The sequence below is a fragment of the Carica papaya genome, chromosome 9 (genome assembly GCF_054855325.1).
Source record: "Carica papaya isolate Zhongbai chromosome 9, ASM5485532v1, whole genome shotgun sequence".
Classification (NCBI taxonomy): Eukaryota; Viridiplantae; Streptophyta; class Magnoliopsida; order Brassicales; family Caricaceae; genus Carica; species Carica papaya.
The window spans coordinates 3,613,986-3,640,419 of NC_142317.1; the positions used below are offsets into that span (position 1 = coordinate 3,613,986).

The window sequence follows — 26,434 nt, forward strand, 5'->3', positions numbered from 1 at the left end:
TGTTTTCCTAATTGTGTTTCTCTCCTATGTGATTATTGATGGCAGCAAAATGAGTTTTTGAGTTATTTATAACTCCACTTTACATTGTTAAAAAGAGAAAAAAAAGAAAAAAAAACCCACCCATAAACACAAAATTGGGAAAACCTTGATTACAAATGATCTTTTTTCTTTTTCCTTCTTTTTACAAACAAATACACAACAGCATTGAGATTGGAAGAAAAGAAAGCACTTAAAAAACAAAAAAGAATCACAATCATCTCAAATTTTGTTGGCTTATGGTGTGCCTTCAATCAATTTCCTACTCGTTTCGAGTCCCCGGTAAACAACCAGACTCCGTATACTGGCATTTAATTTGCCGCGATATCTTTGTTTTAAGCTTTTTCTTCTTCAACCTGTCTCTTCTTCTGCTAATCTTGATGGCTGACCCTTCTCACGAGCATTACTTACAGACATACCTGGTCTCAGAACCTGAGAGCTGGTTATAGGTTTCTGCAATGGCTTCAAAGCAGCCATGATCTCTGCAAAAGTCGGCCTCAATTTTGGATCCCTACAACCAAATGAAAACACTAAATAAAATAAATGCAAGTTCCAGCTCCAAATGGCATTTTCAAGCACCATAATATAATTAGTTGGATATTTTATCATTCTGTTAACATATAGAGATATCAAATGCAGCTAAGAAAGTTTAGAATCAAACATATTACTTAAACAAAGACCTCTAATGATGGCTGAATCATTCCCTTTCCATTAAATGGAAAAGTAAATGGCACAATTTTTTATATCTTTACAAGATGCTGTAATCATTTCAAAACACAAAAACTATAATTAATTGGCATTGTGAGAATTACGGCGAGACAATGGTGAAAGTATACTCACGTTTGCCAGCACCTCCTAATAATATTTGCAATTGTAGGATCCATGTTATCTGGAATGTCAAGACGACGATGCTGAAACCCTACAGCACCAACGACCTGCATAGGGTTCATTCCTCCCCATGGTTGTTGCATTGTAGAAAGCTCCCATAATATGACCCCAAAACTATAAACATCACACCTGTTCATCACAACACCAAATATGTTATTTACCTAAAACTATGGATAATCAAGGGGAAAAAAGATAGAAATTGCAGGCTGCACAAGCAAAAGAAGGCATACTTCTCATCTGAAGGCTCATTTCTTAGCACTTCCGGAGCCATCCACTCAGCCTGAAGAACATGTCAGTATATTAACTTACCAAGTAGATCACAATAAAAGCTGACATAGAAACACATTCATGAACTGTACAAAGTATTGGCAGCCTCAAGCAAGCTAGATAGCTAAGAAATAAAAATAAAAGAACATAATTTACACAAATAAGATCAAGAAGCAGAAATGTTGCTAGAATAAACATGAACAAGTTGTTTAGTCAGCTTACCGTCCCTGCTGTTGACCTAGAAGAAAGGTATGTGCTGTGTTTCATTCGGGACAACCCAAAATCACATACCTAAATCACAGAGTTAGGAATTATGCATATTTGGCATATATAAGATACTTTAATGTGGTCAGCAATGAGCAGGGAAATTAATATCCTACCTTAACAACCCAATTTTTATCAACCAGAAGATTTGGGGACTTCAAATCACGGTGTACAATCACTGGGCTGCAGCTGTGTAAGTAATTCATTCCCCGAGCCTGAGAGTTCAGTTACCATCAGAGAAAAAGAAAATACAGAAGCCTCACTGATTAAAGAACATATCTGTAGATTCAGCATTTTATTTAGATAAGTGCATGGGTGCAGATTGCTGACTGATTAAGATGCAAGGAGCAAATAAAAGAGTCGTACCGCATCAAGGGCCATTCGCAAACGCCTTCTCTCATCTAATTGATTATTAGGCCGATGAAGTAATCTATATAAACTACCTCTGCAAAACATAAATTTTGCTTCAGTTTTTGAATAACATTAACACAGAAAAATCTAATAATTACAGTAAAGTCTCAACTAAGAAGAGCAATCAGATCCAGTTTGAGTATGGAAATATGAATAGAAATGTTGATGATGGAAGCGCAAAAATTCTGAGTACTTTTCATTCTCCAGGTGAAAAAGATATGAATACAAAACTACTATGTTTCACCGAGAAATAAAGGCTAAAGAAGCAAACAATGTGTAATGGACAAAAAGCATTCCACATCAATTGGAAGAAAGTCAACTTCCAGCAAAAAGAAAAAAAATGTGCCAGAAATGTTATCCCTCGCTGAGCCTTTTCAAGCCATTCAATTTTGCTACAGGTTTCTAATGTGGAAATTGAAAACAGAATTAAATATTAGAAAATAAGAGTTAGATTGTGACATGTGTTCGGAAATTTTAGAAAACTGTTTCTAATGTTTATTAGAAAATTATTGTTCCTTGAGCACCATGCATACACATACCGCCACACGGTCTTTTTTAGATGAAAAAGAAGTATCATTAGAAAGAACCAGCAGTGTGCTACCCAATAAAAAAGATAAACAGAAGATCAGAAACCAAAATGTGTAAAAGGTTCCCCAAGCTGCCATCATCAAGCACAGGATGCCTGTAAACAAAATATTCAGGGGTGGAATAACAGTATGCATGTTCTCAAATATAAAAATTTATTATTTAGAAAATACCAAATAGAGCCCTTATCTTCTCCCCCTTTCTACTGTTTAAGTTGAGTGTTTCTTAGCTCCCTTCTTTTTTTTTTTTCCGTTTCTTGAGAAGTTTTCTTCCCTTCTTTTGGTTACAACAATGACAGGCACAAAGAATCAGATAAATTTTTTTAATGTAATGGCAATGAAAATTTGTTGCATTGCTTTATTTAAACTAATGAAAGCCACTTAACATAAAACACAAGTTACTCACACATTGTATACTGTGAACAGTCCTAACAGTATATGATTTTGTGCAATTTTGGCACAATAAAATTAGATGGTCTCTTATATGAAGAAATATTATACCAGATAATTTCAGAAATAAAAGCAATATGCCAAAATTACAACAGAAACACATAAAGAAACATAAAGGGTCAGCATACCTAGGAAGAAACTCTGTAACAATTGAGAGATTCGGTGGACGTGTAACAGCTCCCATGAACAGAACAACATTGGGATGCCTGAGTCTTTTCATGATGCAGACCTTCCAGTTCAAACAAAAACAATTTACAATTCATCATGTACTATGAAGGAAACAACAGTACAAGAAGTATCAGAGTCCAAATAAAAACGCAGCATCGCCATGTCTAAGAGAACCGAGTAAGAGGGGCATAGAGCAGCCCTTTTCACAAGAATTTTATGGCCACTCTATTATGTATGATCTAAAATTCTTAAAATCTAGCCAAGAAAAAACCCTTTATATTGTTTCCTCCATCTAAAAATTAGATTCTTCTCCCCTACAATCAAATAAGCCACCTACATAGCATGGCCAACCAGGGTTAATCACATTATTGACAAATCCAAGGTGTAAAACCTTACTATTGAGAATTTTTTAGTAATTAACATATGTTACTTATGCATGAAAGATGTGGAGTCTTGCAACCATCTTCTCTTGTGGTGTCCTATGGCTTATGATCTGTGGAGCATGATTTATGGTCTTTTGGGGATTAATTAGGTGATGGCAGGTTCTATTAAAGGAGAAATTTTGGCATGGATGGGGTTATACAAAAGTATAGAGGTTGTAAATTGATTCCATTGACCATTTTTTTGGGTCATTTGGAAAGAGATTGTCAAAAGTCTTTGACATGACTGTCTAATTTTGAGAAAGAAAGAGAAAGAGAAGAGAGGAATAGAAGAGAGGCAGAGAGGAATTAGAAAAATAGTTTTATTCTTTTCTTTGATTGATTATAACATAAAGATTGAGTCTTTTAAAAGTTATAAGCAATTAAAGCATCCACTATCATAGCCAGAATCAATGTAACAGTGGCTGCTGTGAAATATATTCAAAATATTAACTTTAATTTTAATCCTAATTGATACTTTTAAAAAACCAATTCACCCCTCTTATTATTTCTCTTTTTTTTTAATCCTTAATATTCTGACAATACCCTCTCTTTCAGCATCAACTTTGTCCCCAATGTTAAAATATAATTTATTATTATTATTATATATATATTTTTTTTTAATTTTTTTCCATATATATATTTTAAAGCAGTTATATATATATATATTTAAGTATTATATATGTATATATCTTTTTTTTTTCTAAAGCAGTTTTCTACTGCTTCTATCCCCATAAAATCAATTTTTTTATTATATATAAATGTGTATATATATATTTTTAAAGCAGCTTTCTACTGCTTTTACCTCGTGAAAATTTAATTTTCACAGACTGGCCCCTCCACACCACTGCCTCTACTGCTTCTACACTATTGGGCATTGTAATCATGTTATTGCAGTAACGTTTTCTTCTTCCACTTCTCCTTCTTCCGCTTCTCCCTTTCTATATCATAACCCATCTGAAGAATGAGAGACTTGCAGGTTTCCATTTTGACCTCACGCAGATTAAAGTGGAACCGAGCAGAGCTTTTGAGGGGTAGCTCTTTTTAGCTGGTTAGCCGAGGCGAACGAGGGAAAGACCTCTAGGGTGTTTATTCCCCGTCACTATTGCTTGAGAAAGAAAGAGAAGGAGAGCAAGTGAACCAATTCGGTTCAAAATGTTGGCTGAGCCAGTTTGAATCGGATAAATTAGTCTGGTTCGGTCTGTGTTGTTTGGCTCAATTCAATAACTGAACCGGTTTAAAGGTTTATATTTTTATCTAAAACCCAAATTTTTTCTTCTTCTTCATTATGCGGAAGAAGGGTCAGTTGGCCGTCAGGTGAGGCCCCTTGAGCCGTCGGCCTCGCATCTTCCGGGAATGCCTCTGCCAGGCATGTCAAGCTTTCTTCGGTCTAGTAGGTGGATCTGCCACAAAGCAAATTCAGGATCATGCTGAACTGCCGCCACGATTCTTCCATGAACGCAATAAGTTTCAGTTCGATCTCCTTCACGGTGATCGCTTCCGAATTCTCAAACTCTGATACCACCTTGTCAGAAGCCTTTGACATGATTATCTGATCTTGAGAAAGAAAGAGAGAGAGAAGAGAGGAATAGAAGAGAAACAAAGAGAGAAATCTGAAAAATAATTTTATTCTTTTCTTTCATTGATTATAACATAAAGATTAAGTCTTTTATAGGATATAAGCAATTAAAACAACCATTATCATGACTGGAATCAATGCAGCAGTGGCTGGTGTGAAGTAAATTCAAAATATTAACTCTAATCCTAACCCTAATTGATACTTTTAAAAGACTAATTCACCTCTCTTATTATTTCTCTTTTTACTCTTAATATCCTGATAGATACAAATTTTAGAGCTTTTAAGGATAAAGAGGTACCATCTTATAGATCGAAAGAGATGGTATCATTTTTTTGAATCCATCTTGTTAGAGTATGACATTATTAGAGATGAAGATTTTGAAAATATCATTAATACTGTAATACTCTTGTAAATCTTTTATATATGGCCGGTACCCCCTTAGTACATTGTTAATATATATTTCACACTTTTTATCTTTAAAAAAATGATTACAAAAAACAAAAATGAAAAACACAATTTGCAAGACGGTAATCTTGCTCTAATAACATTATAAGGGAAGCTGGGTAAAACATTATCCCAAAACCTTTGGCAAATGTAAAAATCCATGTTTCTATCTTTAAAACTATAATACTTGCAGAAGAGTTTTAAGAGTGGAAAAGGTCATGCTTCTATGTCTAAAACTATGATACTTGCATAAAAGTGATATGGCTTGCCCAATTTATATGCATGTCCAAGTATGTTAGGTTATCATGTTAGATCACCTACAATGTTCCTCAAGTATTAGGAAGGTTATCATGTTAGATCACCTACAATGTTCCTCAAGTATTAGGACCAGATATTATGATTAGTTCATCACTCTTGTGATAAAATTTAATAATAAAAATCTTAAAAAGAAATTCTCTCAAAAAAGAATCAGATATATTGGGATGATCAATTATCAGATACAATTAACCATATGTTTCAAATACTACAAATATGATATGTTATTGACGGCACACAATAATGAGAAAAAAGAATCAGGAAACGCATGCTTGAGAAAGGAATGTAACTAGACTTTGCTTCACAGAGATATATGATCAACTGATGCCTAAAGAATAGACAAAAAGCCTTTTTACCTCACTTTTGAACTCTAAAAGTGATTCACCAGTAATGTCTTGGTCCAGAAACTTCTTCACAGCAACTTCCTGTGAAATCAACAAGATCACAACATTGTCTTCTAATAGCAGAACAGAAATAAAACTAAAATCACTTATCATAAGCAAATGCAAGGTGCAGAAATAGAAGATTTAGAGGCCGGTTCTCAAACTGTATTTCCTAGTTAATACGGTTTCAGGAATGGTGACAACATTCAATATATTCTCCTATTCAGTGCCAATATTACCACAACAAACTTAATTCCTCAAAGTCAGGTCGTAAAAATCTATAGAATTATGCTAAATTCTAACATCTTTCAGCCTCTTAATTGGCTCTTAGGTAGCATTAATGGTAATTATGACAGCTCTCTCATGCGTAAAAGAGTATTCAACTAAATATCTAAAAAGAGTGGGATAACTATAATATAGCAACACTCTTAAGGCAGCTATATAACAAGCCTTCAACCAGGAAGCAAAAAACTCCTAAAAGTATATTTGCCATTAAGAACCTTGTGAAAGATTACAATAAGCAATTTCAAATCCTGTAATTTAGGTCCCTATTTTCTCAGTACTCCATGTAATAAGATAAATGGGATGAATATATTATGTTTTAAAGATAAGTTATAATGAAGTTATTAACTTGCTAAATACTACTATCGACCTCGAGTTAGTTTCTCCAATTATTTGTTCCATATTATTCTAAGGCCATAAACCCATCACGTTGCTTAATAAATTTCAGTTTCTACATCATAAAAATTATTAGTAAGAATCATTTCCCTCAGGTAAATATGACAAAATTTTATGTTTCCCCAACCAAGCAAGGATTAGAACAATAATTATTAAATTATACCAAACAGAATGGTCCAACCATGAACCAGAGATATAGCCCATTTGGTTTAGTAAATAAATCAAATACTATAAAAGCTGGTGAAAATCAGTCAAATCTAATAAAAGCCAAAAAACCAATCAGTTCAATTAAAATCAACTGGTTTAGATAATGATATTTGATGTTTTGACTTTTCATTTAAATACATAACATAGTTTATATTTTTGATATATTTGTTAATATTTATTAAAGAATGTACTTTAAGCATAAATAGTATTAAACTAATTTAAAGGGTACTGAGTAAAATATATCCTTTGTAATCAATATAACTTGCATATATAGGAACGTATTATTTAATGAGAATACAACACATTATTCCTGACATGATAACAGAAGTCTAAGTTTAGAAATCTAAACTCTTTTACAAACCTCATTTGATTTTCATTGCTGAAAATACAAAAAACCTTCAAAGAATCCAGCCTTCATAGCTGGCCACTATACCAGCCACCACGAGCCTCCATAGCCAGAAAGAAGCCAGGTCAACAGCACTAGCAGCCACACACCAGTAGAGGCGCTGCCACCAGCAGCCGCGCACCAACAGGCCACGGGATCAGCGAGCTGCCACACCAGCAGCCGTGCACAGCAGCCGCATGACCAGCCACCTGCAGCCGCACAGACCCTCCAGCTGCGTCTGCCACCCAGGTGCTTCTGCGCCCCCCAGCCGCCCCCCCTGTCACACAACCGCCTCTGTCTAGTTGTCTAGCTGCCACTACCCAGCCACACCACAGCCGCAGTCCAGCCAGTAAAACCCTTAATTTTTGGTTTATTTAATTGGCTTAATTCCCTTAAAACCTAAATTATATTGGATGCTACGTCTCAAATCAATGGCACAAATTCTCACATGGAAAATTCTGCACAAACTAATGGAAAATTCCAATCAATCCAGGTTGGTTTAGGGATCATTCTAAAAGAAACTACTTGAATTGGTCACAGTTGATTCGGACCATTCTAAAAGAAAAAAGGAAAAATTAGTCGCATTCTGCGCACTGGACCAAAACCAGGAGACCCAAATTTTAATTCATGAGATGAAAATGATTCAATGATAATTACTTGATTTTGGAATTCAATGGCACCAGAGATAAACAATGTTGTTATGTTCTTATCCAACGCGAAAGAAGTTTGTGATTCGATAAGAAAAACGTATTCCAAGGTAAATGATGCATTCCTAATCATGGTGTGAATATAAAAGCTTCGTCAGCAAAACAGAGAAATAAGTCGGTCATAGAGTATGTCAACCTATTAAAAAACTGGTGGCAGGAACTTGATCAATATCTTTGCTTGACAATTGAAAGCAACAAAAATGCCACTACCCTGAAAAAGATGGTGGAGAAAACAGAGTATAACAATTGATGGCATGAGTTAATGAAGTATACGATCAGGTAAGAATTCAGATCCTTAGAAAAGAATCGTTGGCATCTCTGAATGAGGTAATATCCTGGTTAATGCTAAAGAAAGTAGGAGAGGGTTATTCTAGAACCCTACACTACTGACAACTCAACAATGGCAACTAAAGACTTCAAACCACGTCAGCAAGGAAAAGAGATGAGTAACACTGAAAACCCAAGAGAGAATAAGGACCAAGTATGATGTACCTTGTCTAAGAAGCATCAACATACCAAGGAAAAATGTCGGAAGCTCCAGGGGAAGCCACCTACCTCAAGCAAAGAATGGAGGAACAAGAAATCCCTACAGAAGCCTTATAAACAAGCCCATTAGTTAATCTCCAGAAAGAAGAAAACTCATTGACTTGAGTGAACTCAAGACCGAAATTGAACAGCTAAAAAACAAGAATGAGGACCTAGAGAAACCCATAGGTAGAGGTCTATTAGCATATTCAGATATGTTTTCTCACTCGCATGATTTAAATGTCTCAAGTACATCATTTGAGAATAAACTCAGGGGCAAGTGATCAAATTACCATTTCCTCAAAACACCTTTACACATATTCCTCATGTCCAAGTAGCAGGAAGATTGTTACTAGAAATTGGTCTCTAGACACCATTGTAGGAACAGGAACCATCAAGGTTAACCCTAATCTGCTTCTTGAGAATGTGCTACATGTCCCTAAAATTTGTCTTAATCTTTTGTCAGTCATTAAATTAACTAAGGACTGAAATTGCAAAAGAACCTTTTTTCCTCATCTCATTATGATTTTTAGAATGAGAAATCGGAGAAGATGATTGGACATACTGGAGCCAAGAAAGATTATACTACTTGGATAGTGGACTTGTCCAAAGGAAAAAAAACCCGTAAAATCATTTAGCCTCTCTCTAGGCCAAACAACACATAAGATTCCCTTCCATCTTTCAATAAATTGGAATTTTCTCATCCTTCTAAAAGTGGGTAGTTTGTTTTCTCGATAATTCAAGCTTAGTTGAGTTGCTGTGTTGTTCAGTAATTAGCCTAGTTTTTGTGTTGTTTTATGATTAGTAATTGCTAGTTTATCAAAATAAATGTTGTTAATTGTTTAATCATTGAAGTAGGACATGTGAGTGACTATGCTCGGCAATCGTCGAAACTGTGAGTGGGTGAGCAGAAGTTTCAGTGGTCGGAAATTGCTAGACAGACGTAGGTCGCGCAAAATCACACGAATGTCATTCCTCTCTAAATGATGGTTGGATTAGTCACCAATGACAGGAAATTTCTAGCTATAGAGAATAAAACCTTCAACGTCGTTTGCAAGGGGAAGCAAGCAGAAGGTATGAGGCTGTGTGAGAATGGAAGGTGATTTAAAGTCTCAATATCGCTCTAGGCAGATGAGGTTGATTAGTTTGCTCAAAACTTTTCACGATTTTTACTGTAGTAAGGAGGGAAGTTCTGGAGCCGGAACAAGAAGAGAAAACGACACAATTTGTTGGTGACTCTGGGCAGGAACAGGCATGGACAACCTTTAGCAGTAACAGAGAAGGGGGAGACAGTGAGGATAATATTCATACCAGAAGGGATGGACACCGGTGGATGGTGGAGGATGATGATCGCAATGCTTGAAGTAGCGGGAACAAAATGTGAGGCACCATTGAAGGTTAGAGTGAACACATTGACTACGAAGAAGATAGAGAAGAGGCTGGAGGAGGGCTACGAAAGTTCACCGGTGTTGCTTTGTTATGCCAACTATATATCAGGAATAAGGGTGAGCCTGAAAGTGAAGAGGGCGAAGAGTTTTGCTGATGCAGTGAAACAGAGCTCGGGGTAGGGAAGATAAGATCCGACATGGAGACTGGTCAGGCAAAATTCAAAATTCAAGACAACGTCAATCAAAATGCGGAGGGAGAGTGCCGTTTTGGTGAAGCCTGAAACATGAAGAGAAAATGGCATTTTGTTGTTCATTTTTTACGAACTGGGCCTCACTGTAGATGACCCAGTTTAAAGAGGCCAAATGGGCTGATGGGGAGAAGTTTACGGGCCGAGATGGATAAAGAAGTGGAACGGACCGAACTAGGCCGTTGAGTCAAAAAGGTGGTTCAATTTAAAATGGGTACGGCAACCCGTGACTTGGAGGAAAATAAAGAGAGATGCAATTGCAAGTGAGGGAGGCCAACTTCCTAGTTGATCGATGGCGAAGGAGTAGGTCTGATTTTGAGGGCAAAAAGAACAAAAGAGGATGACGGGAAACTAGGAGCAAGCCGCCGGGAGTGTCTTTGGGCGACCAGGAAGAAAGAGAAGAGGATGTTTCCATGGTGATTTTAACATGGATTTCCTACAAAAACTTTGGCACGTTATGAAAGACGACTTTTAAAAGTGTTTAAGGATAACGGGAAACTAGGAGCAAGCCAAAGGGAGTGTCTTTGGGCAACAAGGAAGAAAGAGAAGAGGATGTTTCCACGGTGATTCTAACATGGGCTTTCTACAAAAACTTTGGCATGTTATGAAAGATGACATTTTAAAAGTGTTTAAGGAATTGTATAATGTGGAATCTTTTGTTAAATCTTTAAATGTCAATTTTTTGGTTCTAATTGCTAAAGTGGAGGGGGCCATTAACATCAAAGATTCAAACCTATTAGTCTTGTCAGAAGCGTCTACAAACTTATAAAGAAGGTGTTAACTAGAAGGAAGGCCAATTTGATGGATATAGTGGGAGGTTAATACCAATATGCTTTTGTGAAAGGGAGACAAATTACAGATGCGATTTTAGTGGCTAATAAAGTGATGGATGAACTACTATTTCGAAATGGAGTCCTCTGCAAAATGGAGAAAGCCTATAATCACATCAATTGGGATTTACTGAATACATATTGAAGAGAATTGGCTTCAGATATAGATGGTGTAAGTGGATTAATTCTTGTATTAGTACAAATTCTTTAGTGGTCATGGTGAATGGAGGCTCATTTTCATTTTTTCAAGGTTTCCAGAGGTCTTAGACAAGGGAATCCATTATCTCTCCTACTTATTGTTGACATGGAAGCACTGAACAAATTGTTGGATATGGCTAGGGACATGGATTTGTTTAGAGGACTTAAGTTGGAGTGTGTAAACATGTGGAGGAATTACTCACTTATGTTTTACGGATGCGACCTTAGTGTTTTACGAACCGGATGAATGAGCACTACTCAATCTTAGATATTGTGCTTTCAAGTGATCTCTGGTCTCAATATTAATTTAAGTCTGAATTGGTGAGATGGGTGATGGGAATGGTGCTACTAAATTGACAAATATCTTGAATTGCAAAAGGCAAGGAGTTGTCAATGAAATATTTGGGCCTCCATTAAGGGCTAATTATAAAGATGTGCGTACGTGAGACCCTGTCATAGCAAAACTTAAGAGTAGGTTAGCGGGATAGAAAAGAAATCTCCTGTCTAGAAGTAGGTGACTTACACTAATTAAAAACATATTGATCAACCTTTCCATCTACTACATGTCTCTTTTGACAATTTCGATGAGTGTTGCTAAGAGATTAGAATCCATTTAATATTTATTCTTGTATGATGAATCTAAGGATAAAAGGAGATATCATCTGGTGGCATGGGGTAAAATTCTTAAAAAAAAACTGTTGCAACAGGATGGGTTAGGGTTGAGATCTTTTGTGGATATAAACCGGACACTCCAAGGTAAGTGGCTTAGCCAATTCATGAAAAAAAGTGGTGTTCTTTGGTGCAGGGTAATTGAAGCGAAATTTGGTACTATGAATAAAAGAGCGTATTCCCGAATTTCATCAAGACCGCATGAGAAGGAGATTTCGAAAAGAATTAGTATGACGAGACACAAATTTTAAGAATGCATCAAGTGAAGTGTTGGCAACGAAGAAGAATCAATTTCTGGATGGATCCTTGTTTTAGAGGTGGAGCACTTAGACATCAGTTCCATCATATTTTCGCAATAAACAATACAAAGACATCACATTCTGTGAATCATTCAGAAATATTGGGAGCGCTCGGGAATGGCATGTGGAGTCGATGAGAAACCTTAATGATTGGGCGGTTGATGAGTATGTATCTCTTATCGGGTCAATATCCTTAAATATCTTAACAGAAGCAATAATCAACCAATTTGCAGCCTCAAGGTTGCAGGTACACATACGGTTAAGTATTTGTACAACTACTTGGTTAAGACCGATTCCACTGAGATTAGGTTTCTGTACTAGCAAATCTGTAAGGTGAGTGCTCCCCTAGAATTTTTTTCTTTTTTTTTTTTTTTTACTTGGGAGGCAAGGAGAGGATATATCTTCACTATTGGCAAGCTAATGAAAAGAGAAAAACTTATGGTGAATGGATGTTTCTTATGAAGGAGGCCGGAGAAATCTTATAATTATATCTTGCTGCGGTGTCCATTGGTGTATAAGTTATCGACCATGTTGTATGGACTCTTGGGGATTATTGGATACTGATGGATAATGTACGGGATGAGATTTTGGCTTGAAAGGATATTAGCGATAGAATGAAACAAGTGGGTCATTCTCCTCGTTATTTTTTTGATTATATAGAAAGAAAGAAATATGAGAGCTTTTGAGGGGATGAAAGCTAACAAAGTTAGAGATAGATGGTTCCAGACCTTGGATTTTTTTATAAAGTATTATTTTTCGTACTATATGGAGGATTTTGGGGATCTTTTTGATATCCTACTTGAATTATAAATAATTTTGTATATAGGTTGGCAACTATTTGGTGCTTGTAATAAGTAATACACACTAAACTTTTTATTTGAAAAAGAAGAAAAGAAATCCGTAGGATGTAAGAGGATGTTCACCATAAAATGCAGATCATATGGAACAATTGAAAAGTACAAAGCAAAGCTAATAGCCAAAAGCTATATTCAAACTTATAGGATAGATTATCAAGAGACATTCGCATAAGTTGCAAAAATGAATATAATGCAAGTTTTGCTATCTCTAGCTACCCACTTCAATTGACATTCGCATAAGTTCAAATTGTATTCTTGCACGAAGAGTTACAAGAGATCAACAAGAAAATCGTATTGGGATTTGCCAATGAAACATGTACAAACAAGTACATAAACTGAAGAAGACACTTTATAGGCTTCAGCAATCACCTAGAACGTGATTTGGTAAATTTGCTAAAGTAATTTTGGGTATGGGATACAAGCAAAATCAAGAAGATCATACTTTATTTATTAAATATTCGAATTTAGAGGGAGTTATTGCTCTCCTGATATATGTTGATGATTGTTGATTTTGGAGAAAAATATAATTTTATTTCTCACCTTTTAAGTTGTTACACTTATGGTACTTATAAAATCCCTAATTTACTAATAAAAAAAATTTTATTCTACTAGAATTCTAATAATATAATATTACTATTCTCATAAAATTCTAATTACATAATATTAAATAATTAAATAATAAAATATGGTATTCAACACCCCCTTCAAATTGGTGCAAGGATATCGCACATGCGCAACTTGCAAACCAAATTCTGAAGAGTTATCACACAATCTACCAAAGGCGTACGCGCGCTCGACTCGGCTCAAACAGCTTGATTCAGCTCAGACCAACTCAAAACGGCTCAACCCGGCTCAAAACAGCTCGACTCAGCTCAAAACGGCTCAATTCTACTCCAAAACGACTCGGGTTCGGCTCTAAAGCATCTCGGGTTCGGCTCTAAAACAGCTCAAAATTGGCTCTAAAACGGCTCAAAATCGGCTCTAAAACGGGTTGAAGTCAGCTCAAAAAAACAGTTCAAAGTCGGCTTGACTCGTCTTCTTCACAAAGATCTCTGAACATGCGGAGAAAAACGGAATGACGTGGCTTTTTTTATCGATACCTGTAGATGTGCGGTTGTAACTTTTTATTAGCGCCTGTAGATGTGCAGCTGTAGTTTTTTATCAGCGCCTCCATGCAACTTTTTACCAACGCTTACGAATGTGCAACTGCACTTTTCTACCGGCACCTGCAAATTTGCGACTACAACTTTTTACCAGCGCCTCCAGAATGCGGTTGCACCTTTTTACCAGCGCCTCTAGAGTGTGGATGCAACCTTTTAACGATGCCTCTAGAGTGCGGCTGCACTATTTTACCGGCGCTTCCAGTATGTAGCTGCACTATTTTACCAACACCTAAACCACCTCTGAAAATCACCGTAAATACCCCAAAACATCGACGGGTTCAAATTTGGTTTGGGTGGTGATGAGAGTATATCTGAATAAAAATGTATCAATCCAACATATTGTGTTATTTTAAGATTTAAAAGAAACCCTGAAATTAGAACCCTAAAATAGTTTTATTTGGTTATAATATCATATTGATTTTGGAAAAAAAAATATAATTTTATTTCTCACCCTTTAACTTATTACACTTATACTATTTATAAAATCTCTAATTTACTAATAAGAAAATTTTTATTTTACTAGAATTCTAATAATATGAGATTATTATTCTCATAAAATTCTAATTACATAATATTAAATAATAAAATATGGTGTTCAACGATGATATTATTATGATAGGGGATAATAAAGAAGAAAAGCTTAAACTTCGTACTATCTAACCAGGGAATTTGAAATGAAGGAATTAGGAAAGCTAAAATCCTCTTGGGATCAAAGTAGTCATTCAAAATAAAAAAAATTCAGAAATACATAAATGATTTGTTGAAACATGCAGTTAAACTAGCATGTAAGCCAACGAGAACACCTATTGACCTCAACTGTAAGTTGGGACCAGTGGAAGATGATGTAGAAATAGATCAACAAATGTACCAAAGACTAGTTAGGAGGTTAATTATCTATCTAACATAAGACTTGATACTGCCTATGAAGTGAGTATGACAAGCCAATTCATTCATAACTCTAAAGAGGTACATTTAAAGGCAGCCTATAAATTACCTTACCTAAAGGGGACATGAGAAAAATGCATAATGTTCAAAAGGAATGATAGATTGATATTTAAAGTTTACACCGATCCAAACTATACAGGATCAACGGTCACTTGAACATAATGTAGTTGTTAGGGTCCGAATTCAAAACAATGGCACAAAAGATATGTGAATTACTATGGTTGAAAAGACTCCTAGAAAATTTAAGAGTCAAGTGAGATGGTTGAATGCGCTTTTACTATGACAACAAATCGCAATAAACATTGCTCAAAATCCTGTACAGCATAATAAAATGAACAACTTTGGAGTTGATAAGCATTTTATCAAGTAGAAGCTAGACAATAGTTTAATATGTATTCTCTATGTACTCACAAAGCAATAACTTGCAAACATATCGACTAAAGACTTGAGTAATCTACCATTTCATACTATCATTACCAAACTAGGATTTGATAACATTTACTCTCCAACTTGATGAGAAATATTAAAGAATGTACTTGATATATAAATAGGTTTAAACTAAATTAAAGGGAATTAAAGTAAAACACATTCTTTGTAATTAATTTTAACTTTTCTTTTTCTTATCCCTAAAACTTGTATACATAGGGATGTATTATTCAACGAGAATACAACACAGTTATTCCCGACAATACTAAAAACTATCAGCAATATACTTTAAATAATATGGTTTTAAGTTTTTAAGTTTTATTTGTATTGTATTATTTTATATCTATATTTTTGAATCAAGAGATCAACTAAGGAACTACTAATCATGCTAGTAAACTAGTGAAACAATGCTCTAACCAACTTAATGACCGGTCTACTTTCAATAATGATGATTAGACCCAATCGACAACCGACACTATTGTAGAAAAGGATGGAGACAACTTACAGTCCCACGCCAGTCTCCACGATAGACCTCTCCATATGACCCTACATCAAAGAACACACCAAATCAATGTGAATATTAACCCAAATCAGTATTCGATACAGCAAGAGATGCAAAGGATATTACCCAGTCCAATACGCTCCCCCAAGGCAATTTCATCCCATGGAATCTCACATTCTGCAACATCATCAAGTGCAACATCAGATTTTGTGCTGTCATTGCCAGCTGACTTATCTGATATTCTTTCTCCCTCAGCATTTGCTCCCAGAGAATCATGCCCCTCGCTACCACGTGGGTCATAACCAGAAGATTCTGTATCTCTGTCGCTGCGTGCACCCTGCTCATACTGCTTACTCACAGCTGCAGTTGTTGCTACAACAGCAGCAGCAGTAGCAGTTGCAGCAGCAGCTACTGGGAGTTCAATATTTGAATCAGTGCTTGACTTAGCAGCAGCAACTACCATTGAAGATGCAACAACAGCTGCTGCAGCTGCAGCAGCTGCTGCAACAGGGACATTTTTGGCATACTTCGCAGGGGATGCTTCAGATTGTGGTGAAACAGGATGTGCAGTTGCCTCCCTTGTATCAAATAGATGACTGCCCCCTAAACCTTCCACAGGTTTAATCTGCTCTGCAGGATTAGGAACTGGGCTTGCTTTCAAATGCAGTTTGGGCTGAGGCAAAGGAGGTAAAAAACGAGCTGGGCCAAGATCATCTTTATTCCGAGTTTCTTGGCTCCCAATACCATGCCTACTTTCATCCTTCACGTCAGCCAAAGACCTGACTTCAACCATTGCATCCAGCTGCTCAGGATAAATTTCAGTAAACAGATTTGGGGGAGCAACAACGCCACTTTCAAGTAGCACATCATGAAGTTTTTGAGCTAATTGTGGATTTTCTTTGGCAGCATCAATCATGTATTGCGACACATCTTTCACTTTCATTCTGCGTACAGCAGGAGAACTAACACCTTCAGTCCATGAAGGAGATCTTGCATGAGAGTAAGGGTAATTAGGTCTGTTGGGAAGATCTTGCATCAGCAACTTATCTGCATTGGAAGAACTTTTTGTACCATCTGAAGATGTCTTCGCTTCTTCTTCATGTATAGCTTTTCTGGCAATATTTGCGTTAGGGTTAAATTCACCTCCTTTGTCAGGTTGGTTTTTGGCAGCAGAAAGAATACTAAACCGGGATCTCTTTTCTGATGTCCCAAATTCTGAATGCTCTTCGAGAGAACTTTCAACCCCACTGCTAGAAGAAGCTATATGTGATGAGTCAATATCTCTAGACAGAGGACTCGCAGAAAAAAGAGAGTCATCATATTCTATGTGTGACCCAGCTGCATCAGAAGGAATCAATGTCCCTGGATCGGCCATCAGGTCAACAATATACTCCCTGAAATTCACATATATATCCTCTTAATAAATAAGTTAATTTTTGCAAGCCAAATATGTGGAATTAAAAACATAAATGAGGCAATGTCCTGCCTCATGACCCTTGTAAGCCACTATGGGAACTAGCCAATGAAGAATGACAAAGAAACACTAAAACAAAAGTATATATAACATGATGGCATCTTGTCTATGGAATCCTAAATAACACAATGAAAATTTTGAATATCTCAAACAGTAAGGTGATAGTTTCTGATAGCATAAATATAGCAGATGCACAGAAAGGTGAACTGAGGAGTAAGTGAAGCATCTCCTCTTGGACATTTTATGAAAGGCATTGCAACACTTACCCAATGGAGAACAATTTATCAATATAGCTTCCCATTGCTAAAGAGCAAATTAAAATTCATACAACCAATTACCTTCCATCATCTGTCTTAACAAAGTTCATTGCTACTTCGTCTGAGCCAGTGTACTGCTGTCCTTTCACCAATCGGCAAGGGATGCCAACACTATCAGCCAAAACCTACATAACAATGTAAATTAACAGGTAAAGAAGATAAGGAACTAGTGGAAAAGGTATCTAGTACTTAAGTGTTGAAGGGAAAAATAAGTGAGTGTTCTTGTAAGCAATAATTATCTAAAGTATAGGCTAACTCTAAAATATATCCACGGAACAGTCAGTGCAACAGTATGTTGCAGTTTTGTTTCCTACAAAAGCCCCTATATTGCGGTTATTTGTAATGTAAACCCAAGTTCATGAACTTGTTTTAGGCACAAAAAACAATCAACAAAATATGGAGAAATAGGAGAAAGAAAAAGATAAGAAAGATTCAGTAAGTTCACCACAACAGCCTACATTCCTGAGGGAAAGATAACCAAAAAACTTTTGCTACATAGAGAAAGAACAAAAAAAGCACTCAAGGGTTTCTCACTGCTCAAATCCTCACACACCTCAGAGCTCCCCGTATTTGTTTCTTTTACCTGTGTTACTGAGAAGAACACAAGCTGTTAAACATATATATGTTGCAGCCGCCAATTATTTCGGAGTCCGACTTAAAATTGGCTTCTAGTTTCTAAGTCCCAAACCAAGTTGCAGTCAGCTAAAAAGTTTTCTTGAAATACCTTGGGTCAGCATAAATTCAAGGCACAAGATTTTCTATATCATTAACATCAAGCATGATGGAACTACCTCCTGAGCAATCCAGCTGCTATCTTACAACTAACTTCCTCTACAATTAGCCAGATGCTCTATTGTCAAACTAGGATCATCCCAACCATGAATACGAAGATAATGCATCTGAACTGTGGAAGCTCTTTTTCCTTTTTCTTCATATCATCAACATCAAGCATGACGGAACCACTTATAAAACAACTTGCCTGGTTTCCTCTACAACCTTCACATACAACTAGTCAAAATTTATTTCACCAAAATAGTATCATCCCAACTGAAAACGAGATGGAGAGTACCACCTCCAAAATATCCTACAACACTTGAGAACAGAGAATAGAAAGAAAGAATCCACCTTACTTCCGATACTTAAAGTTGTATGTGTTTGTATGAGGGTATTTGGATTTACTAATGAGCTTTGCACTAAAAAAATTTTAAGCAGTAAAAGTACCTAAACTCTTTGATTTTTCTTTCTGCCTCTTAGACTTCAATAGATTATAAAGTATTTGGTAAAAGCAGAGCTTTCAGCTGAAAATTTTGTAAAATTAAAAAGGTGCACTTAATTACTTTTTAAAATAAAAGTTGTGTAAGAGTGATGTTTTGTATCCAAAAAGGATATTTTAGTAAAAAATAATAGTCAGAGAAGTTTTAAGTTGAAAAATTAAAGCTATTTAAAAAAGCTGGTCTTGAGAGCGTTAGTTTTTGGGCTAAAAGCTCTACAGTTTTTAGCAATTGTAAAGTGATCCAAACACTTTAGAGCTCATTTTTTAACCAAAATGTGTTTTAAGCACCTTTTACTACAAGAATAAGTTAATCTAAACACCTTCCACGTGTCCATATCTCATCAAGCTATTGATAAAAGGGTCTTTCAATGCAGTGGAGCAGTCTTTCCGCAATGATCGAACACATTGTGGCCTATGGGTCCAGGGTAAGCCCCGTCACTACATGTTAAAAATCACATGCACATTTTTCTCATTTAGCTGCCATATAGTGTTTTCTGTTCAGAGACAGCAGATTGACTGGGTGTCGTGAGATAGGGCTAAGTGTGCATGAGCAATATTCTGTAATCTTCCAATATTAGAGTAAATTCAGATTCCATCTCCCTGAATGTAGGTTACATTGGGACAGCCATGTGCATGCTTTTGTCCTTCATTATTTCTTGTTTCCAAGTTTTATTTTATTCATGCACAACACCTGCAATGTTGGGAAATTAAATTTTTCCTTACTGTCATTGTCTCAGTAGTAGAACTCTGTCTAATGCAGAATTTGACACCCACAAACCAAATAAACCAGATTCATGATGGGATTTGATCTCAGAACTAACTTCTAATTTTGCAAACACACAACAGAAACTTTGCAGAATAATTACACGTGCTTCTTGCAATTCATCCACCATAAAAGCCTGAATGAGAAACTAGTTAGGAAAACAACCTAGGGCAAGATGGAGCTAAATCTAATGACAGATACTAGCATGTAGGATATAACATATGGTAATGAAGACTCCATGACCTAGTGATCTATACACTCCCACCTTTATGTTTCCATAGAAATGGCTTAAACTTGATTACAATTTATCAAAGGATAATACTTCATCTCAGGTATACTAAGCATAAAAACAATTGCCTGTGCCAAGGCCTTGGATGATTGGTAAATCTGACCGTATTACTAGAATGATAAACCGATGAATTTACATCCACAATTATTCAAAGTATGCAAATATGACGGTCAGTAGATGAAGTTTCATGAACATGAATTGGAACTAAAAATTTGAGATGGAAGGAAAGACCAATTAAAAGACGCAAGTAGAGAAAAGATAAAAGAAGAAAAAGAGTCATGGTAGAAAAGAAAAGAATACCCATTCTTTTTAGAGATAATAGAAGGATAAGAATGTAACAAAATACCCGAATTTAAAGGCAATGACTCTTCTCCTAGTTCAGGCCTTAACTTAAAATTAGTCCCCACATTTCTCAATTGCTTCAACTAATCCTTTCATCCAAAGGTTGAAATGTCTATCTTCCCACTTTTCCCTTTCTGTTCGTTGTTATTTTATTTTTCCTTCCTGCCACCAACAATTTCAGTTTATTTCAGCAAAATGAGGGACTTGCAGCCCAACTGAATCTGCATTCCTCAACTCCTAATGTGAGAGGAGTTCAATACTTCTTTTTGAAAGTAAAAGAACTAACTGTAGATGTTTTAAAAAAACTTATGATAAAGCCTCTATTCTACAGAAGGAAATTACAGATAAAACCATCAGTTCTATGAGCAAGTATCTTTCCCTTTTCTCAATGGTTCATACTACTTGAAGTAATCAATTCATGATTTGTCGACCGGGCACTTTAACTCCAAGATGGCAACTATCCTCTGGGAGATGATGGTTTGAGAGATAAAAGAGCAGTGTTCTGTTTTGCATGAGTTTTCGATAGCAGAAGGGTCAGAAAACTAGTTTGACTCCAGAAAGGAAAGGTTTGAGGAATAATTCATAAAAGTTCTAACAGATCTTAACTAATGAATGTTCCAGAGACTCAATACAATCCGAAACAAAATCCTAAGGAAATTCATAGAAACCAGTATAGATACACGACAAACAAGATAGCTATTACACAGCTTCTACTCTAATAAGAAACAATAAGTGATGAAAAGTTACCATGCAATGCATAAGGTACTCATAGTCCCTGTTCCTCTTAGTTAAGCTAATCTCATCTCTCCATCTTTAGAACATACTTGTTATTAGCATAAGTTATAAAAAAGATACCGAAACATAGTTAATTTGCCAGCAGACCTAGAAAAACGAAAATCAAACAAGACCATTATGTAACCATATAAATTTGCTTGGATGAGAGAACCTAAACCAACAAATTACTTCAACAGAGAATTTGTAAGATCATAGAATAGAAAGTACAAAATGTGGCTACAAAATAATGACAGAAATATTAAGAGTTCATATTTGACTTATGGAAATTTTGACCTCCAGCAACCAAAATAGAAATCCGTTGAAGTATTGCCCCATTTTAAGATTGTTGGGTCTTATCTATAACTCCTAGCTTCCAGTAACAAAAGAATCAATAGCTCTTTCATGCATCCTTAATCAGCCTACCATTTGAACTCTATATGCCTAAAATTTCTTATTCCTTTTACATCATCATCACAAATATCGGTCAGACATGGCTTATTGGATAATTGGATCTAATCAAGTGAGAGGAGGGCATTAAGAGTGAGATAAGCAAGCCCAGTGCCTCACTGAAGAGTTCAATAGTCGTAGTTGTAAGGGGAGCTTTGGATTGCAAGAAATCTTGTAATCTCCTTGAATTATTTGATCTCCTTAAGTCATTGTTCTTGGGACTATTCAAAGGATTTACACTTTATTATAAGCATAATTAGAGTACAGCAGGTACCTTGTATAACAATGCACGGTGACGAGCCAATCCAATTGTTAAAGAACCAAGTGGAAGAACCATGCTACCAAGTGTAGCTTTCAAACTATAACTAAGACTTCGCCAGGCTCTTGACATGCTGTCAGGATCTGCAACTGGTCCACCCATGTACTCTGCAACTAAAACAGCGAGCTTCCGTGCTAGCTCACTGCCCATAGAATTTGGAGAACCTGATCTCGACTTGACAACCATCTCCAGTGCCTTCTGTTCAAGTTTCAACAAATTAGCATCACCAACTCTATTCACCAAAACTGCTTCCCACGTCACGTTTTCTGAGATTGGTATTCCTTGCAGATCAACCAGCGAAGGCATTCTTTCTGAGATGGATTCAGTTAATACTCCATACAGGTCATAAAATCCATCCAAGATCTTGTCATCATAGCTAAGAGAATTGTAATTCTGTGAAGCACGGACAAATCTACGATATGAGATAGGTTAGAAAGGAATAACAATATTGAAAAACGTAATGGAGAGCAAGAGGACCAAAAAGAAATTCACATGCATGAATGAGTATAATACGAATACATAAGCATTTCAAGTCTTAAAGTGGTTAAGCTATGAGCATAACAAAGTTCAGAATAATCTAACAAAGATCAAAGAATAATAAAATGGCCAAATAATTTCCTTTTTTACCATATTTATTATGCCACATACAAGCTGGTAAAGGCAAGGATCGTTGATCTAGTTGTTTGGAAAAAAGATATCTAAACACGGAAGGAATGCAGAATACACTAGGTGTGAATGCATTCACCAAATTTTGCCAAATATTTCCAAGTCTAAGTGTCACAAAAAGGAAAAACATGGGAAGCATGAAAAACTTGTGGCTTGGCTTCCAAGAGAGAGTCTTGGAATAGAGGCTCAAGTTTTATACAAAATTGAGATATAGGATATAAACAGAAATGATTAAGGAGAAACTTAAAAACAGAAGACAGGAAGTTCAAATTATAGAACAGAAAGAATTCTTGTCATTTTGATAAGAGAAAGAAGTATTATCTTAGAAACCTGATTGGTATGACATGAGGAAAGAGGAAACAAACAAATTTCAAATCTTAATCATGTTAAATACAGACAATAAGAAAACAAACAGGAAGCTCTTCCAATCTCCATAGCTACCCTTCTTTGGACTTCATCCCGTCGATGCTAGGGTTTAATTAACACATTAATATAGACAACAAGCACGCAAAAAGGAAATTCTCCCGGTCTTGATAGCTACTCTTGTTTCACCTTGATCCTGTTAATGGTAGGGTTTAATCAACACTTTTTCCAACTCAGAAAAGGGTCCCACTACCTCCAGCTTCCTTTGCTGGTGTCTATCTAAATTTGTAGATCTGGAAGATCGAATGGTTAATAATTCAGGCCTATATTTTTGCCCTCCCACCGGCAGGAATAATCAATTTACAGCAGCAGTGATGAGGACTTCCAACAACTTTAATGACAGATCACTATAACAGGATCACAAGCATCATGAGGATTAAGGACAACAGACCCCTTCTCAAAACCTTTTCCTATTTTTCTTCTATGAAAAAATTACTTTAGCTTCATGTTGACATATCAAAGACCAATTCTTTATTGATACAAATTCCCATACGTTTATGGTGGGAGATGGAACATGTCTCATCAAATGCAATATTTTTGGAAACAATACTGTTCACAGATGATATTGGTCCAACTACCTCGAATTGAAAAAAGAGAAATTTATACCAGGTAATAAATTATTAGTAATGGCAGTAAAATAAGTACTCTGCAACAAGATTTTTTTTGAACTGTTGAGAAAAGGCATAAAGCTTCATCAACTAGAAAAGGTAGGTGAATAGGAAACTTACCCAATATCTGTAGGCAACAACTTCAGCTGGAGTATTCTCAGGAGCACAAGAGCCTAAACTTATTTGCTTAACAGCCTCAATTTGAACTGCCTCAGGATCTTCCCTTGCACTCAACTCCAAGGCCAGCTGTATCTGATACTCCTCCTCTATATCAGGATCCCTTGAATGACTGGACCCTGAATCACGCCTTACTGCTTCAAGAGCAGCATCTAAGCCACTGATATTGATAGAATCACTTGGTTCCAGCCTTTCCCCTCTGATATTCGAGGATGATGGAGGACTAGGACTCTTTCTATTGGCAATTGAATTTAGCCAATTGGAAAGACCAGAAAAGGGTTTGTGCTCTGGATTATATTGATGGGACCTTGAGTGTAAAGACCTATCAGGGGATGCTGATACATCGCTGGGCTTATTACTGCTCCTGGACGAAGTGGATCCTTGGACATCTTCTTGTTGATTAGACATGATATGGAGTTTCTTAAAAAGGTTCTTCATGTTATCTCATTAAGCAACGATACTGAATGCTAAAGAAGTAAAAATCTGGCCATAAATCTCTCCATTGTCTTCGACCAAACATGAAGAAATCCCAGTACAGATGAATCACCCACAAGAGAAGGAAAGTTCAAGCTGATGCAGAAGGGAGGGGGAACAAAGCCCTCTTCGTCTACCTCTACCAGCTTTATGCTCTACAACAAGTGATCCTAAACACCCATCAAATCTCATACTCCACATCAACCATTTCAAGCAAAAACCAATAAAGCTAGTCCAATATCAAAAGACCCAGATGTCTTGAGCCAGAGATAACATCCTTCCAACCTCTAAGAACAAAAAACTCAACAGTTGAAGATTCAGATATTTCATATAAATCCACCAAAAGTAGATTAAAGACTATGTATAAGGTAACCAAATTCAAAGGACCTGAATGTTTATTACCTTCAACTACGAAAAAAGAAGAGAAAAAAGGAACATCAATACCCAGATTGACAAGAATGGATATTCCTATCGGATATAGGAGAGAAGAAGACCAAATAGAAAAGAGAGTTAGCGTAGAGAAAAGGGAACAAGAACAGAGAGAAAGAGAGAGAAGCCAATACAGCATAGACCAACAAGTGGGGGAGTAGGACCTCAAAAACAAAGATGACCCACTTGGGTTTTAGAGGCAACAAGGATTTTCACGGTCCCAGAAAAAGATTAAATTGGTGGGCAACAAAATACACACTCATACCCAACCAACTGGCGCTTCGTGTATATGTACACATATATATATATACACACACTACAAATTAAACGTCTATCTATCTACATATACAAACCCAAGAAAGAAAAACTTGTTATATGACTGGATCCCATCCTCTCTCTCTTTCTCTCTCCGAAGTCCAATTTGCAGTCACAAACTCCCAAAACGTGGAAACATGAGTTGGAAATTTCTGGCCAACTGGGCAGAAAATATAAATATTGAAAGAATCAATCTGCAGAGAAAACCAAACACCCTTTTTCCCCCAATCTGTCAAAAACATATATTTGATATTTCTATATATAAAAATAAATTTAGTTAAAGCTAAAAGCCATCATCTTTTTTTCCTATTTTCATTAAAATTTCGGATATTGTCGTTTGTGAAAATGCGGCCTTTTCTTGTATCTTCAAAAAGACTTTTTTCTCAGTCGCGCGAGTGGAGGAAATGTTAAAGTTCGTCTACTGTAGCCTGCTTCCTTTTTAATTCTATGAATTACGTGATTGGAAAATTTCTGATGTGTTTTTAAAAACTGCTGGCGTACATATATATAATTATATATATATATTCTTTCTCACTTGCAAGCATATTGTTATCTCCATTGCTGTGCATCAACATTTGGGTTTTCTTTTAAAGGAAAATCTTCTCGTCTTGCAATTTGAAAAAAGCATATGAGATGGAAGTAAGGTGAAGGCGACTTGGACCAGAATTTTCCATGGATGCTGTTTATATAAGACAAGTTAGCTTGCCATCTTTTTCTCAATCTTAATCTTATTTCATTTTAATTTTCTACTCGTAAAACAAATTTAGTAAAAACAAAATACTTTATTTTGTGTCTGTTTGTATTATACATAGAAAGTCATCTTTGTAATTTTTATAATTTTTGTTAATTATCTTTTTTGTTGACGATATAAGTTCTTGAAGGTGAGAATTAGTGTAGAATGAGTTATAAATTAGAGGATTTTTGGTAATTTATATTATATATTTTAGTAAAAATGAAATCCCTTTTGTTGAAATTCAAAATATTTTTATACAAGATTAATAATTTACATTTGAGCTAATAGATATTTTTTTTTTTTATAAATATATAATTAAATTGATGTGAGCTAATTTATCTTACAAATTTAAGCTTGAATTCATGAATATTTTGTT

At 35.9% G+C, this 26,434-nt stretch overlaps 1 protein-coding gene across 1 annotated transcript; it reads right to left on the minus strand.

Annotated features, from left to right (window-relative positions):
• Window positions 1-123: 123 nt before the first annotated feature.
• Window positions 124-25,540, minus strand: LOC110823103 (Protein kinase superfamily protein). Its single transcript, XM_022053404.2, has 13 exons — window positions 24,051-25,540; window positions 22,189-22,626; window positions 18,048-18,151; window positions 16,362-17,629; window positions 16,239-16,279; window positions 6,182-6,250; window positions 3,029-3,129; window positions 1,822-1,900; window positions 1,572-1,670; window positions 1,414-1,482; window positions 1,155-1,204; window positions 877-1,053; window positions 124-547 (listed from the first exon to the last, which is right to left on the minus strand). The coding sequence occupies exons 1-13, from the start codon at window positions 24,543-24,545 to the stop codon at window positions 388-390; spliced, it is 3,150 nt and encodes a 1,049-aa protein (XP_021909096.1). The 5' UTR covers window positions 24,546-25,540; the 3' UTR covers window positions 124-387.
• Window positions 25,541-26,434: the final 894 nt, after the last annotated feature.